The sequence below is a fragment of the Tachyglossus aculeatus genome, chromosome 9 (assembly GCF_015852505.1).
Source record: "Tachyglossus aculeatus isolate mTacAcu1 chromosome 9, mTacAcu1.pri, whole genome shotgun sequence".
In the NCBI taxonomy this organism is placed as follows: Eukaryota; Metazoa; Chordata; class Mammalia; order Monotremata; family Tachyglossidae; genus Tachyglossus; species Tachyglossus aculeatus.
Window position 1 is genome coordinate 54,934,139 of NC_052074.1, and position 17,896 is coordinate 54,952,034.

At 37.7% G+C, this 17,896-nt stretch overlaps 1 protein-coding gene across 6 annotated transcripts in view; it reads left to right on the plus strand.

The window, feature by feature from the left end:
• Positions 1-17,896, plus strand: part of DYNC1I2 (dynein cytoplasmic 1 intermediate chain 2) — a 59,670-nt gene that overhangs the window by 20,557 nt on the left and 21,217 nt on the right. For 2 of the 6 annotated variants that reach the window (XM_038751319.1, XM_038751320.1), the window contains exons 4-6: positions 4,266-4,410; positions 8,299-8,358; positions 10,769-10,884. In XM_038751319.1, the coding sequence (XP_038607247.1) occupies positions 4,266-4,410; positions 8,299-8,358; positions 10,769-10,884 (321 nt within the window). The remainder of the gene's footprint in view (positions 1-4,265; positions 4,411-8,298; positions 8,359-10,768; positions 10,885-17,896) is intronic. The other 4 variants (XM_038751321.1, XM_038751322.1, XM_038751323.1 and 1 more) reach the window with 4 other exon arrangements.

The following is a 17,896-nucleotide window of genomic DNA, read 5'->3' on the forward strand; positions in this document are numbered from 1 at the left end:
CCCGAGCGCTTAATACAGTGCTCTGCACACAGTAAGCGCTCAATAAATACGATTGAATGAATGCATGAATTCAGTATTCAGAGTGTTCTTTAAAGTCCAAGAGTGCAGCAGAAGTAACAGTTACATTTTTTGCTCTGGAATTCTAGAATTTTCTGAGTTGTTTGGGTCAAAATGTGGCAATAACAGCTCCTTAAAAGGGGTTGAGGGAGCTGGAAGTAGCCTGTGACCATTACTAACCAAAAGGTGACTCCTGGTACTCCAGAGAATCAGAAAAAAGCAGGATACCCAGGGGAAGTTAGTTGAGCATATCGGGTTGGGAAAAGAGGCATTGACCCTAAAACGTTCAGAACGTCCAGATACCCTCATAATATCTTGGCTAAAAATAATAGCTAAATAATAGCTATAGCTAAAAATATCTTGGGTGAAAAAATAAAAGGGTGATAAGAAAAACATTGTACAAAGTTGTGAATTGGGAATGGAGAAAGTAACACCAATAAATAATAATTATGGCATTTGTTAAGCACTTCCTTTGTGCCAAGCACTGTTGTAGGTGCTGGGGTAGATATAAGGTCATCTGATTGGACATAGCACCTTTATATATAGGTCATTGGGAATGTACTGTAAATTAACAGGAAAGACCACGTTGATATCAATAAAATACTACTGATGCAAATAATGTTTAAACACTTTACTTGAGATTGGTAGTTTTTATTGTGACCCTTGTTTTTTAGCATGAGAATCACTTTATGAAATTTTCCAAGTCCCACAATTCAGATAGTATTTATCAGAATTTATCCAAAATTCAGTGATTTTTCAAAATAACTTTTAGCCAGGGATAAATCAGGGGCTATTGTTTTAACGTCAAATCTCATGCTGTTCTTTGATCAGTGAGCAGATATAGGAGTTGGAAACTCACCCTCAACTTGCTTTTGTTGTTTGTTTTTAAAGTCTTGATACTGCAAACCTCATTTGTAATGCATTAACTTGAATGCTTGAGGCTAAGCTGAGTCATAGGTGGAACACAGTTTCATGCACATATGGATATATAATATTGTGTCACTAGGCTAATCACGTAGCAATATTCTCTTTGCTCAGTGTTCATTTTTTAAGGGCATAAATATGATTTATCTTATTTTTACATTCATGAAAATTTGATACAATCAGCGAATTAGAGGGACTAAAAGCCTGGTTATTTTTCTCTTATGTTACCATTAGTTAAAGAAGTAGAAAATGAGCCTGGGCTGGTAATTTTTTTTTATATTTATATGTTTATAAAGACTCTGATAGATCATATTCAAATAGAACCTAGAATCACAATCCCCTTTATGGTGAAATAATGCTGGAATACTTAAACCTAATTTCAGATGCATAGGTACCATTAACTTCTGTTTGTGGGAAGCAGTGTGGTCTAGTGGAAAGAGCATGGGCTTGGAACTCAGAAGACCTGGGTTCTAATCCCATCTCTGCCATTTGCCTACTTGGCATTTTGGTGCTTCAGCTTCCTCATAAGACACCTGTTGTCCCTTCCCCTTAGACTGAGAGCTCATTTGGGACAGAGACTATGTCCGATCCGGGAGAGTTTATTGACACTTTCGGATATCCATCCTCTTCCCCTCTCTCCAACTGTCGGTGGAGAGGCTGGTTTATTATCATTGCTGGGCTGGGGAAGAGTGGTTAAGGGATGGGGATTTTCAAGGATTGTAGAGATGGCAGCATGGCCTAGTGGAAAGGATTTGGGAGTCCTGCATTCTAGTCCCATCTCTGCCACTAACTAGTGGCTGAGTGACCTGGGCAAGTCACTTGGCCTTTCTGTGCTTGTTTCCTCCTCAATCCATAAATCACCCCCCACCTTCTTTACCTTGCTGAATTCCTACTACAACCCAGCCTGCACACTTTGCTCCTCTGACGCCAACCTAATCACTCTACCTCCATCTCGTCTATCTCGCCGCCAATGCTTTGCGCTCGTCCTCCCTCTGCCCTGGAACTCCCTCCTCCTTCATATACGACAGACCACCACTCTCCATACTTGCAAAGCCGTATTAAAATCACATTTTCTTTAAGAGGCCTTCCCCAACTAAGCCCTCATTCATTCATTCAAGCGTATTTATTGAGCACTTACTGTGTGCAGAGCACTGTGCTAAGCGCTTGGGAAGTACAAGTCGGCAGCATATAGAGACTGTCCCTACCCAACAACGGGCTTACAATCTAGAAGGGGGAGACAGATAACAAAAGAAAACACGTAGACAGGTGTCAAAACCGTCAGAATAAATAGAATTATAGCTATATGCACATCACTAACAAAACAGAGTAGCAAATATGTACAGGTAAAATAAATAGAGTAATAAATCTGCACAAATATACCAAAGTGCTGTGGGGAGGGGAAGGAGGTAGGGCAGGAGGGATGGGGAGGAGGAGAGGAAAGAGGGGGCTCAGTCTGGGAAGGCCTCCTGGAGGAGGTGAGCTCTCAGTAGGGCTTTGAAGGATGGAAGAGAGTTAGTTTGGAGGATGTGTGGAGGGAGGGCATTCCAGGCCAGGGGAAGGACGTGGGCCGGGGGTCGATGGTGGGACAGGTGAGAACGAGGCACAGTGAGGAGGTTAGCGGCAGAGGAGCGTCTTCTGTGCACTTGGATCTTTATCCTTTAAGCACTTAGTAACCATCCCACCCTAAGTCCCACAGCATTCATGTTCCTGTCAGTAATTTATTTTAATATCTGTCTCCTCCTCTAGGCTGTAAACTCCTTGTGGGCAGGGAACGTGTCTACCAACTTTGTTGTATTGTACTCTTCCAAGCGCTTAGTACAGTATTCTGTACACACTAAGTGCTCAATAAATACCATCAATTGATTGATTTTGCTTATCTTGTATCTACTCCAGCGCTTAGTACAGTGCTTGGCACATAGTAAGTGCTTAACAAATACCACAGAAAAGCAGCATATGGTTTTGGTTTAGATGCATAAATGGAATTCTCTAGTAATTATTTAAAAATAAGGGGAGTGTATCTTCAGTAGAAATACATTTTTTAAAAATATGTCTTTTAAAATGCAGTCATGCTAATAGCTGGTAGAGAAGCAGCGTGGCTCAGTGGAAAGAGCACGGGCTTTGGAGTCAGAGGTCATGGGTTCGAATCGCGACTCCACCACATGTCTGCTGTGTGATCTTGGGCAAGTCACTTAACTTCTCTGGGCCTCGGTTGCCTCATCTGTAAACTGGGGGTTAAGACTGTGAGCCCCACATGGGACAACCTGTCCACCCTGTATCCTCCCCAGCGCTTAGAACAGTGCTTTGCACATAGTAAGCGCTTAACAAATGCCAATTATTATTATTATTATAGTATTGAAAAAGGTTTTTGGAGAATAATTGGGGTTTGAAGACAGCTGTGGTAAAATTTAACCAGAAGATGGCAGTGATGATCCTTGTGTTACGCCTCAGTAGATCACTAAGTTTTAAACAGTACTGGCCCAAATATTATTGCCTGTATTACTTTAAAAGCTTCCAATAAATGGAAATACATGTGTTCTGTTTGTTTATATGCTATGAAAAATATGCATTTCTCTATAAGAAGGGATTAAGAATATTTTGGGTGTCTGTATCTTTGTTTGTACACTTCAGTTTTTTCTGAATACTGGGGTAAGGAAATTAACACAAGCCTTGCAATATTTAAGTTGCATGCTCTCACTTTTTGTTGTGCATCAGTTTTAAAAGGCATGTTGCTTTATGACCGGTTTGCATCCTTCCACCCAAATTGCTGGAAACTAATGAACATTTTAAAGGAGACACTCTTATGTACACCTAATGATTTGGCAGCATCAATTTTTCTAATTTGGAAAATTTTAATGTTTCCTGTAATATATTCCATGGGGGGAGTCCCCTTTTTTAATTCTTATATTCATAGATCCAGAAAACGAGAACTTTTTAATAGACTACTGTATTTCATTGTTTCAATTTCTGGAAATAATCACTGAGGCTAAATTAAGTGTGTCGTGATGTAGTTTATATGAGATTATGAATAGCGGGGGAAGGAGTCTCCTTTGAAAGTTCGTGCCAACATTTGGTAAAGGCTGAGCTCAAAATGCACATTTCATCAACTTTATTAATTAATAAAGCCCAGATGCATTAAATGTAATTGCATGAGTCTCCAGCATGAATTGTTAACATTATCTTTTCCCCCCTTTTTTTCCGCTGTTCATTTTCATTCATGTATCTTTTGGTTTGCCATTTTTTTTCTTTAAATATTTCATGTTGAATTAATTTTGAAACATCATAAGCAGTGCAACCTCTGAGAATAGTAACAGCGGATACCTGTCTATTTCACTATTTAGTCCCTCCTCCTATGTCTCCATCCTCCAAATCTGTGAGCACTCCAAGTGAGGCTGGAAGCCAAGACTCTGGAGATGGCGCCGTGGGATCTAGGTACGGTAATTTTCCTTTAATATTTTAATGATGGAATGCTTTCATTGCCTAGATACTGTTGATGTTTCATGAGGTTTCTAAATAACAGTGTTGAGTTAATGTTGACATTTTGAAACCTGAAAGGCACTGGCATAGGCTCTTTCAATCTGGGGGAAAATAATTTTAAGATATTTTAACTTTATCAGTCTCGATTAACTCAGCACCAAAGGTCAGCTGATCTGTCTTAATTGTGCCTTAACTGAAAGTGAAAGACATGTACAATTATGTGCTTTGAAATTCATCTGTCTTCAAACCTGAAAATAACTTGCTGTTTGTTGTTACGCCAGTTGTTGAACCAGTGTTTGGTTGTGGTGGAAAATGGTGTGAAATGTGTTTGCTAGATAAAAGTGTTTTATATAAACCTAGCCAATCCTGTCAATAGCAGTAGTTTTGCTAGGAAGGGTAATAGTCACATCAAATATTCAAGAATAAAGGAGTACTGTAAATGTGTAGGAAATACTGCATCTTTTTTCAGTGTCAATATTTCTTGCCCATACCACCCCTTGTAAAAGTACACTCTAGATTTTTTTCAGGATCCCGTGCCCTCACATATTGAGACTTACTGCTAACGAAAGTCTTTTTGGGACATATGTATTCACCTAGATCATTCTCGTGCTGAGCGTTAGGTGTATATTGAGACATCTTTTTCATTCATTTCTAATTGCTTGTCAACTCCAGTAGTCTTCTTTGTAGCCACTTCTTATCAAATGCTGAAAATACCTTAAACACAACCTGCTGACTGAGACCAAGAAAAATTGAAAGCCATTTATAATCCCAAACATCATTTTCACCTTTACCTGCAGTCACCTCTCCCACTGACCTTTTACCAGAACAACTCGCAATTAGCTGCACTGTTTGGTGGCAACGAGTGAAATGAATGAAAGGTGACCAGCAGAAGGGAGAAGGCAGAGGACCTGGATTATTATCCAAAATCCGTAGGGGTCTGGGATGGGGAATTTACCTGCCATGGAGTGAAAATCTTGAGTTCCTGAACTTTGCTGTGCAGACAGGGCTCAACCTGGGACTGACCATTTTCCATTTGGCTTTGGACAGCCCCGCAGCCCTCACAAATTCCTTTTTCAGAGGTGTAGGGGTCGGGGGAGGGCGGCTAGGGGAAGAGAATGGGGGGCAGGCTTTATCAAAGCCAAACTGCTGACAGGAATAAGATGACCACAACTTCAACATTTCACCAGTAAAACTTTCAATTTCAAAATTTAAAATTTCCCTATCTTTTTGAGAGTGCTTATGTGTGAGCAAATTATTTAGCTTTAGAGATGATACTGTATATAATGAAAGCATTTAATATGCCAGTTTTATCACACTGATATCCTTTCATTGAGGTATTTAATTGTCTTGGGTTTTTTTTCTAAGATTATATCCATCTTAGAAGATAGTGATTCTGTTTATGGTGGAACTCACTACTATTATTTGCTGTGGTATTTGTGTTAAGCTGAGTGTGTACAACAAGTAGATGGGTATCTACTTACCTGGAGCAAGTGAAATCAATCAATCAGTCGTATTTATTGAGCGCTTACTGTGTGCACAGCACTGTACTAAGCGCTTGGGAAGTACAAGTTGGCAACATATAGAGACAGTCCCTACCCAACAGTGGGCTCACAGTCTAAAAGTGGAAAGTATACATGTAAAGAATTTCTGTATTAGCATACAAATACTAGCCAGTTCACTTTACAGGAGCACCTGAATAGTTCAAATTTTGTGAGTACTGTTACAGATATATTCACAAATTCAGTAATTTAAATAAAGTAGACCTAATGCCTAAACCATACTGTATTGTCCACATTTAAAATGAGAGGAAAAATGGTTCTTAAAACAGGAATAATTAGGGATAGGAAGAAAAGCAAACCCAGATTGAAAAAGAAGCTCAACAGGTGCAGAATGCAGCCTAGTGATAGTTAACACTCAATTATTTATAATCTGATTTTCCAGTTTGTGGATTTTCCATGCTCTTTGTTTCTCTTCTCCGTTCTGCCAGTTTCAGTGCCTATTAAGACCTCCAGCTGGGACTAGAAGGGAAATAGGAAAGAAAATAGGTAAAGTGCAAACCAGTCAGTACAGTGTTGCTATTTGGTAGCAGCTCTGGTAGATTTGTTGGGGGACTATTTCACATTGTTGGCTAATATGGTGAATTCAGAATATTTGTGAATTTCATGAATCAGCCCCCCCCCCCCCCCCACCTCCCAGCTCTTCTAATGTAAATAGTCAAAAGTTAACTGTGCTTACAGGGAATTAATTTAATTTGATGCCCTGCAATGCCCGTTTATTTCTCGGAGCATTGTAAGATTGGCCTCTTTCTCAGCCATACCCTATTTAATCTCAACCTGATATCATACTCTTACTATCGGAGGAATTCAAGACAGTCCACAAGGAATGCTCTATCTCTTGAAGTCCATTTCCTTTGTGGTTCAATAAAGCCCAAGTTTGTTGTCCTTCAGTGCATAGCGCAAAATGCATTTTTATTAACTCTGACCTTTCCCTTAAATCCAAGGAAAGAATGCCTATTTATTGTCCGGGGCTTGGGTATTATCCTGCCAGCATTCCTAAGGGTTTTTTTTTTTTTACACATTTGAATCAATAATATTTAATTTCATTTTGCTCCCTTAACTTTTCTCCTAGAAGCCTCACTGTCTTTCCATTTCTTTTTATCCATAAACTACTATTGTTCCTTGTTCTTTCCCTTCAGATTTTTAAATTTAATTTTGAAACTAAAATTTTATGTTCTTTAATATATAATAAAATAAGCAGCTGACATAAAGAGAAATTTGAGGCAATTTATTTTTCACTTTTCTGTTCATATATCAGGACGGTTGATTTGTAATCATTTAGACTTTGTTTCTTTTAAATCTGAAGAAAATAGCTGAAATTGTAGTGTCTCATTTAGCTTTTAATAACCCTACACCAAACAATTGTAAATTAGTTATGTTAATAATGTGCAATGAAGTAGAGTGTATTCATTTTAGTAGAATTGAACGGCACTAGCAAGATTATCTAGGAGTTAGGGATATTAGTTTTTATTTTGTTTAAGTTCCCTTTCCAGACAGGAATAAAACTACATTTTAATTATATCCAGAAATAATTTATTTAAAGTGGAAGGAGGAAATCTATTTCTCATAAGTATATACTGAACTTATATTTTAGAATACCATTCTAGTACAAAATCTAATTGTTGTAGGACACCACATTAGCTTAGTTGACTTTAAAACAGATGACATACATATGCCCAAGGCAGTGCTTAACCCATAAATTACAGCAGGGTCACATCTTGGAAATGCTAGCTATTCTGTGTCCCAGTGGTATAGTCTTTTTTGGTTTCTCTACCAAAAGGCTTATGTGTTGACTCATTTCCTTTACCAATATGACAATTTCCTGCACATATTTATTGCTTTGGGCAAGATTGTAATATGTTAAATAGGATTTTACTAATTTTGTGTGGTAAAAGAGGGCTTAAAGATTTAACATCAGCTAACCTTGCTAGGTGTCTTTTATAAAGGGGGGGAGAGTATGTGTGTGTGTGTGTGTGTGTGTGTGTGTGTGTGTACACGCACGCGCACATTTGTGCTTTTTAGGATCTACATTTATCTCCTGCTTTGCAATTTGGACTTTTGATTTGCAAAAGTACTGACTTTTGGTTTCAGCTATGTGCTTGTGTCTTAAGCATGTTTTACTTATTGCATGAACTAAAGCACTGAGGGTTTACTGTGTTCACTTTACTAACAAAAATGCATTGTTTCAATTTAACAATGAATAATAACTGCAGTTGTGGGCTTTATTTGCTTGACTAACGTATGGCCTTTTTTGATAATGCTGCATGGTTGTTCTGCAACCAATCAGGACGCTGCATTGGGATACTGATCCATCAGTTCTTCAGCTCCACTCTGATTCCGATTTGGGGTATTGAATTGATTTATTATCTTCCCTCTTTTATTAAGATTGTGAAGTTATGATGTATTTGGTGAAAATTTGCTAATGGCGTGGAGGGGCTTTTGTATTGTTAGTTCTGCCTGGGCGATATTACTCAAATTTTGTAATTTTGTTGTAGTAGAGTTCAAAGACCAGCCATCTGATCTTTAATAGCCTTTGCCAAGCTATTTTCATATCCTTTGGAGATTAATTATCAATTTGTCAGTATTAAATCTTTTAAATTTTCTTTATCAACCCATTTTCTTTAAAAGCCTATTATTGCATGGAAAGTTATTTCAAATTCCCTTGTACACTATTTTCCAAAAGCTAAGACTCTGTGCTAAATTATTTTTTTAAAGTGAGTATACTTTGTGTGAAGGTTATTTTAAGGAACAAAATTTACATCAACTAGTAGTTATAGTAGTAGTAGTAATAGTGTTTATTATGAACAAAATTTACATCAACTAGTAGTTGTAGTAGTAGTAGTAATAGTATTTATTATGCCCCACTGAGTACAGTGTATTGTAGTAAGTGCTTGGGGAAGGTGCAACAAAAGTACTAGATGTTCTTTGCCCATTCAGTTGACAAGTTAATGGGGAGACAGTCATAAAATTCTTTTCAAGTAGTGTATTCAGAGTAAATAATTAGTTTTATAGTTGGCTATTCATATATACATAAGTGCCAAGGAATATAAAAATAAATATGGACATGTTAGAGGTGGTTGAACACTAAGAGTGGCAATAGGGAATCATTGAGGGCTTTATAAGTAATGGGCAGTGAATCGTGAATCATTCTCCAATTTATTAATTAAAGTGTCTGTTTTTAAACTTATGGAGAGGGAAATTTTTAAAAAACATCCCAATTTGCACATAGGTTATTAAAATTACGCATGAGAACCCAAATAGTCCTGATCATACACTGGAATTTAATTTTTGGCTAGCACTTTGTACAGTTCTCAGCTCTGAATAGGTTCTAAATACATGCTGTTGTTTGCCTGTCCATTTCAAAGAAGTGTTGTGAAAGCTTAATTTATATTTAGCAATATTCAAAATATTTTTTTCCAAAATATAGTCTGTCCACCCTAAAAACTCTGTAGACGTGAGATTAACGCTAAGTAGTGTATGCGTTATCTTGATAATCCAAATATATGTATTGGGTTTATGAGGATGATGGAGATAATATATAAATTAAAGCAGCCTCTTTTTTGGAGAGGTTATTCTTAAATCTTATTGCTGTGTTAAATTATAGCGAAAAGCAAATACTATGGAACTCTGCTCTCATTTCTATAGCCAACTGGAAGCACACTTAGAGTTCCAGCTCTAGTTATGTATGTAATGGGGGTGGCCCAGCAGAGATCAGCCAGATGCTGGATACAGGCGAGGTTTTATTAGTTATTTTTACTTTTTCATTCTTCCTCTGTCAAGAAAGATCACAACGTGATTTGAATTCCTTTTTGTCACTCATGAGATTTGTTGCTTTAGGTTAGCTCCTCAACCTCACTGTACTTTAATTTCTTAAACTGTAGCATTATAATAATAATGATCAATGCAAATTAAATCAATGCCTTTGAAGTATTAATTTCCTCAATCCAAACTAAAATTTACCTGTCTGGTAGACTTAAGAAAAACAAAAGTGTGTTATCCAGTGGAATCTCCCCCCACAAAAACCCAGGGATTGATCCTGGCCTTAAAAATCCTGGCCTGTTTTTTTCTCTCCACGATTTCCCTCCTTTTTTTTCCTCTCCACGATTTCCCTCATCCTCTCCTTCCTACCTGAAGGTTGCTAAACTTCATTATGTTAGTCCTTCCCAAAATAGCCAGTAGTCATGACAGCGATACCGCACTGCCAACCACTTTAAATCAATGGCCATTTTACCAGTGAGTGACTATCGTATTTGGGCTTCCAATTGTTGTTTTGACCATTTGCTTCCACCCATTCAATTCAACTGTACTGAAGCAGGATGTTATATTTTCCAATGAAGTGTGACCATTTTCAAAGAGGAAAATTATAATTATTTTTTCTTCAATCCAGTTATTTCCTATTATGGGGCTACACTGAGAAACTTATAGGAAAGGGGGTGGGAGAAAGATGAGGAATCACCCATTCTTCCCTTTGCTCAAAGAATCTCCAGTTCAGTCCTGTGTTCCTTTCCCCCGAAAATTTCGGGTCTAAATGGGGTGCTAATTGCTGTGTCTAATTTCTACATTAATTATTTCCCATTTTTGCTAAAATAAGATTAACTTGTTATTCATTTATTTCTGGTGATTATATTAATTTCTACTTGATGTTAACATTTTGAAGGTGTGGGCTGCTATTGAAATAAGGAGTTAATTTTCCCACCTAAAGTGGGAATGCGAGTGTATTCGAAATATTTAATAATGTTTTTATTCCCTTTGTTTAGAAGAGGACCCATTAAACTTGGGATGGCTAAAATTACCCAAGTTGACTTTCCGCCCCGAGAAATAGTTACATATACAAAGGAAACGCAGACACCAGTTATTGCCCAACCAAAGGAAGGTAAATATCAACTTCGTTTAAGTGTTGCAATTGTATTCTTTTGTTCTCTTTTTTTAAAAGGAATTCTGTTAATAAAACATAATGGTTATGCATTTTTAGCTTCAGAAATGAAGGATAAAGTATGTAATTTGTTCAGTGTTTTCATATGTAGCACTTAAAAAATGTTCTTCATCTTATCATTGATATAAATAGTGGTTTTGGAAACAGTTAATCTTTCGAGATATTTCATTTGCCTTGTGACTGTCAGCTACTGCTACATCGCTTTGAATGGTTATGTTAATGACATCAGTAATCTGAGACTATAGATATTAAATTAGTCTTTCTTCAGCAGAGGTAGTCCTCTAGGTCATGGTGGAGGCATATTAGTAGCATTTCTAGTTGTATTAGAAATGTATATTAAACAATTCTTCGAAAAGCCATTCTAAATTAAACCCCTAACGTAATTTTCAGCGCATTTATGCTTCAGTTCATTTATGACATTTACAATCTGCTGAATTACATAACCCATAAAAGTCAATGAGTTTAAATTATTAGTTAAACTTACTATTTTATGAATTAAGTGTAGCGTATTCTGTGTAATTAGTAATCCTGAACCCATATATACTCTTAGGAATTGTGCACGTGTCATGAACAATGTGTAGCACTCAGGTTCTGAGACCAATTAAAGTGACTGACTCCCCCCACCCAAAAAAAATCAACATTCAAATAATCTTTAAGCATTATAAAATCATTAGAATTAATGATTCATGATTGAAGTACAGAACTTTTGGAACTGTGAAATTTTAGTTCACAAATGAAAATTGTCTTTAATCTTTAGTAGTGATTTCCTCTCATTTCTGTCTGTTGCGTGAGTAATAGCCTTATTTCTCTCTCACTCTGTCATACAAATTTGCTCATATTTTAAAAGGATTGAAACTTAAGTCAGAGAAACCTTCTTTAGGAAGTATAGGAATTCTATTTTTAGTCCATTTTCCATTCTTATCCCAAATTATCAAGTAGCTGGGAGTCCAGTTATATATAAATGTAAAAATTGTACCTGTAGAAACGCTATCAGTACCAAGGCTAGCGTGAAAATGAAGTGCTGTGTTTTATTATTTTGATCATTTAATTTCATGATATGCCTTCTGTGTGTGTGATTTTAAAAATTAACAACTTAAAGTGGAATGCTACACCCCTTCATATTTTATTTCTTGTGTTTCCAAAGTACATAGCTGAAGTCTCCCAAATTTTGAAGAGTTTAAATTCATGAATATGTTGTAGGACAAAGGTGTAGCAAATTAGACCAAAAGGGTGAGAGAGAGAGAGAGAGAGAGAGAGACACACACACAGCGTTAGAAAAGCAGCATGGCTCAGTGGAAAGAGTACAGGCTTGGGAGTCAGAGGTCTTGGGTTCTAATCCTGGCTCCGGCACTTGTCAGCCGTGTGACTTTGGGCAAGTCACCTAACTTCTCTGTGCCTCAGTTACCTCATCTGTAAAATGGGGATTAAGAATGTGAGCCCCACGTGGGACTACCTGATTACCGTGTATCTCCCCCAGTGCTTAGAACAGTGCTTGGCACATAGTAAGTGCTTAACGAATGCCATCATCATCATCATTATAATCCCGCAGTTGTGTTCGTGACAAACCTAGCATTACAGAAAGTTGGGTTTGTATGTATATCTAGACCTAAACTACACATACAACATTTTTTCCAGTACCGCATCTATTTATGCCAAATTTTGAATCATGTCATATGCACATAGGAGCACATTGTGGGAATTATGTTGTCTAATTCCTTGGTGCTGTGCTGTCCAGGTAGTGTCATGAAAACATGCATTATATCAGAGATGATTGTGTGTTTATAGTTTCTGTATTCATGTGGTCCCAAAGAACTGAAGTTAAAGCCATTCAGAATAGAATTAGATCATTTTTGGTCTGTGTAAAAAATTGGGTGCATTAAGAGAAAACACAAGCTTTCACTGGTAGTGTGCCTCTTAGAGCCACCAAATTAGGTGCAAGAGATGAGTTGGACAAGACGCGTTAACTGCCTCTTTAAATAAAGCTAGTTGCCATTTTCACTGATCCAACAGTAGTCAGTTCTGCCAGAACATGTGTTTTCATAACACGTTTTGGATAGACCCCGATGACAGAACTAGGGAACAGTCTTCTGAAAACCCACATTTCTTTGAAGACCCTCAGGATAGCATTGGGGAAAAAAAAGGCTGAGCCATTATTCATTCAGTCGTATTTATTGAGCGCTTACTGTGTGTATTAGCATCGACTACAAGGTTATTACCAAGTGAGATTTTTCCTTAGCATATATTGCTACAGGAATGTATCCCTGGTGTTCTAGGAGAACTGGTTGTATACTTGAAATTAACACATTTCTTGATACCTTTACTTGGTACCACTAATGTTAAAATCATCCTAAAGCTATTTATGCATCCATCCATTTTTCCAGAGTGATCCTGAAAACGTGTTTGGTTAAATGTCGATTTTTTTAACTTTTTAACTATTTAATGGCAAAATATGTAAGCATAATTGAAATGATGAATCTGTTTCATAGTATTTGATTCAAATGATGTATATGACTTCTGGAGTAGGAATAAGTTATTTTGGAAGTGTTTCTACAAGTTTTCCTTTTAATTAAATTTTAATGTTTAGAGACAGCATGATATGCTTTTAAGAGCATTAAACCAAGAATGTAGGTAGCAATATTGAAATTTTAATAGGGTCTGTACTATGATTCCTGTTCTGAATAAAATCTGAATTTTATTACTTTCACTATTATTTTACTATAACAGTTAAAAGTAAATTTCCTCCCAAAACACAATCCCGTAATACTCCGATGAATGTTATGTACTATTATGCATTTAAATCATATGCCTAGTAATTTGATTTCCAATAATTGTTTGTTCACTGTTTTGTGACTTCTAACCCCGTCTTTTCTCCCCTCCTAAAAATTCTTGTGACCTCCCTGCCACCTTTAGTAATTCACTCTCTAACAGATCCTTCTCTTTTATCTTCAAGCACAATTGATCAGTGGTATTTATTGAGTGCTTACTGTTTGCAGAACACTGTACTAAGCATTTGGGAGAGTACAGTATAATGGAGTTGGTAGGCACTATCCCTGCCCTCAGTGAGCTTTTTAGACTGTGAGCCCACTGTTGGGTAGGGACTGTCTCTATGTTGCCAATTTGTACTTCCCAAGCGCTTAGTACAGTGCTCTGCACATAGTAAGCGCTCAATAAATATGATTGATTGATTGATTGATTGATTATACATCTCCCATATCCTAAAAAACAAAAACCTTTGGACCCCAAAGTATCATCTACCCATCGTTCTGTCTTTTCCTGTTCCTGTCTAAACTCCTCAAACTGGCTCTGTGCTCCAGCTGCCTCTCCTCCAACCCCCTTCTTGATCTTGTACAGTCTGGTTTCCTGCCTCGTCACTCCACTGAAACTGTTTTCTCCAGGGTCACCAACGACCTCCTTGTTGCCAAATCTAATTAGGAATCTGTATGCTCTGTCCAAATCCTCCTTGACCTCTTGGCTGCCTCTGACATGCTGGATCATTCTGTTTTCTTGTGGAAACACTGTCACCTGTTGTTTATTCCTCCACTGTTTTTTCCTGATTTTCCTCTTGCCTCTCTGGAGAATTTTTCTCAGACTCTTTTGCCGGGTCTTTCTCTGCATCGCACACCCTTACTGTGGGTGTCCCTCAGGTCTTTGTTCCAAGTGCCAGTGGTTGTCTCATACAACCACTCCCTCCGAAAGCTTATCTGCTTCTCGACTTCAACTTTCACCCTTAAATGTGAGACTCCCAAATCTATCTTGCCAATCCTAATTTTTTTCCCTTCTCTGCAGTAGTCCCATTTCCTCCTGCCTCTAGGAGCTCTCCATGTGGATGTTATGCCAACACCTAAAGCTCAGTACGTCTAAAACTTATCTTTCCTCCCAGGGATGTCTGGAGGACTTTTTTAGACTGTGAGCCCACTGTTGGGTAGGGACTGTCTCTATATGTTGCCAACTTGTACTTCCCAAGTGTTTAGTACAGTGCTCTGCACACAGTAAGCGCTCAATAAATACGATTGATGATGATGGTGAGGAAGAGTATGATAGTTGCCCTTTTTGTTATCCTTGGAGTTAGGGATGTACCTTTTAAAATCCCTCATATCCTTCGTAGATTCAGATGTGGTGGATTAGTTGAACTCTTCTTGAACCAACACCCCAACTTCTCCCTCTAGTTTCCCGTAACGCCTATCGTCCACAAATATATCCGAAGCTCTTCATGAGGCTGTTGATTTTGTATAATTTTGTATACAACAAATTCCACAGGTTTACCAGCCACTGTGTGAAGAAGTGTTTGCTGTTTTTGTCTAGAACCTGCTATCTTCAAGCTTCAGTGGGAGCTCCCAAGTTCTGATGATGTGGGAGATTTGGTTAACAAGTCTGTGTCCCCCCTGTGTTCATATTTCCTTGATTCTGTAAGCTTCAATCATGGTCCCTTAGGTTGGGTGCATGATATTTGCATATATTGAAGCTCAACTGCCAGGTTTCTGCATTCTCATTCAGCTTCAGGATTATCCTGTATAGTTTATTCGTATCAGCATGATATTTCACTACACAGAAGGATTTTATATCTCTATAATAGCCAACTTCCTTTTCAGATCATATGAGTATGTTAAATAAGACCCAGTTGTAGCATCTTGGTTGAGGACCTTATCACAGGCTTTTTGAAAAAATAAGCTATTATTCTACTGGTTCCTCTCTCTTCTCATGCATATTTACTCTTTCAAAGAACTTCAGCAGAGAAATGGTCAGTCTTATTGAGCTTTTCTGTATCCAGGTGAACTTCCCTATTTTTTCAAGGGTGTCTTTTCCCCCCCCCCCCCCCTTGCTCACATCTTCTATATTTCCAGCAAGCCATGTAGGGTTTCTGTCTATTGCTTGTCTTTTCTTTTTTTTCATTCTGAGGCACACATTTTCCCTAGAGTTCAGATATGGTGCTGGTAAACAATTCCAGGCAACTAATGTGTTCTTTTAGCAGCTCATGTCTGCTTTATGCTAAGGATCACATTTTATCATAGTTTTAAAAAATAAAATGTAGTATCCTTGTTTTTTGTGGCCTTTTCTTCTTCCATAAAAAATATTAAATTTAACCTTCTGATGAGTGATCCTGAAATAGCTCTACCTGAACTAGATACCACCCATTACTCAGTAAAATTGAATATATTATCCTATAGAAGGTACCATATTTGGGTTTTCATATGCCATATAATCATGCTATGAATAAGTTTCAATTACTTCATTTTTCAAAGTGAAGATTGATGGTGGTGAAGGTGGATTATATGTAGATACCTATAAAACAATACCAGTTTGAGATCCCTTTAGTTGCTTTATAATGTGAGTCATTTGTCTCTAATAAAGTAGTTCAGTCCAATGTTTCTTCAGTGTGACTGCTCACTAGTGAAATGAATAGACTAAATTTGATTCCTAATGGGGGGTGTCCTTATTGTGACTGGCGACCACCATTTAATTTGCCGTCAGTAATGACACTGAAGGTAAGCTCAGAGAGGCTGCAGATACTGAATTGACTGCTCTTCGTAGGCGTGGCTTTTTAAATCAGAGTTGAGGCGCTTTAGTGGGATAAAATGGGTAACCAGCCATGCCTTGCTGCTCTCAGGGCTGTCCGAATTTCATGGAAATAGAATGGATGTTATATCATTTTAATGGGTAGAGAAAAAAATTACTCCCACATCCAGGTGTCTTGTATTAGATTTCATTTAGTAATTTGTGGAGTTTTTGGGTGAGGACATGATGCAAACCCTGAATTACAGTTTTATAATGGAAGCACTTTGCGCTTAAATGTAGTGGTGCTTAGACATTGCTTTAATACACTTCGCCTCCAACTTATCCTGGTTGGTTCCCACTTAGGAGCTGTAGCAAATTTCCTAGACTCACCATGAAACAAAATTGCCCAAATCACAATTTTAGTGTAACAGAGAGTGAATTAAAGTAGCCGGTGTAAATTTTGGTAGCCCATATAATCAGGATAGAAATAAAATGGGGCTGCAAATTGGAGATAAAACTGTTTTAGACCCTAAAACTTTATTTTTGCATCTGTCTTCATTCCTTCCATTCTCTGTTCTTTCAAGTTTATTCTGTAAGTTGGAAGTGCTGTTTTTGCTCTGAGGCGCTCTACTTACAGCAGCTGCTGCTGTGAGTGAGATTGATTGGAATCATGATTGGAATCCCAGATAGTTTCATTCATTGCAGGTAAAGAGCTTCACTGCAAGAGGGTGGCCCTGGGTACCATACTTTCCTCATCTCCAAACCGTGGTTGCCACAAAGACACATCAGAAGAAGTTAGGGTTTCCTTTTTTCCCCTCTTCCTGTGTATCCTTTAAAAGTCAACTCTGTTAATTTTAAGAAATGCTTTTTCAGTAGTTGTCTATTCCCGTGGGCTTTACATAGAGACGGCGTGTCCCCAAAAGGGGTTGAATTGTACTTTAAACATGCCTATTAGAGATGTTTTCAACTAGTCTAGCAGCCAGAATGTTTTTCAGGCAGTATTTTTTTATAGAATGCACCTTCAATAGTGCAATATAGAGAGCTGACCTAACATTTGTTGTTTTCCTGTTATTTCATGGTGGGAACGTTATTGACAACTGTTAGCCAGACCTTGTCAACCAATTGCTTAATATCAATCAATCAATCAGTTGTGTTTATTGACAGTTATATGCAGAGCACTGTACTAAGCACTTGGGAGGGTACAATACAACAGAGTGGGGAAACACACTCCTTGCCCAAAACGAGTATACAGTCTAGAGGTGGAGATGGGTATTAATATGAATAAATGGGTAATTTATAGTAGAATTCAAAGATAAGTACCCAAGTACTATGGGGTTGAGGGTGGGGTGAACACCAAATGCCCAAAGGTCACAGATGTACTTGCATAGATGACACAGAATAGAGAGGGAGCCAGAGAAAAGAGAGCTTAATCGAGGAAGGCGTCTTGGAGGAGATGTGA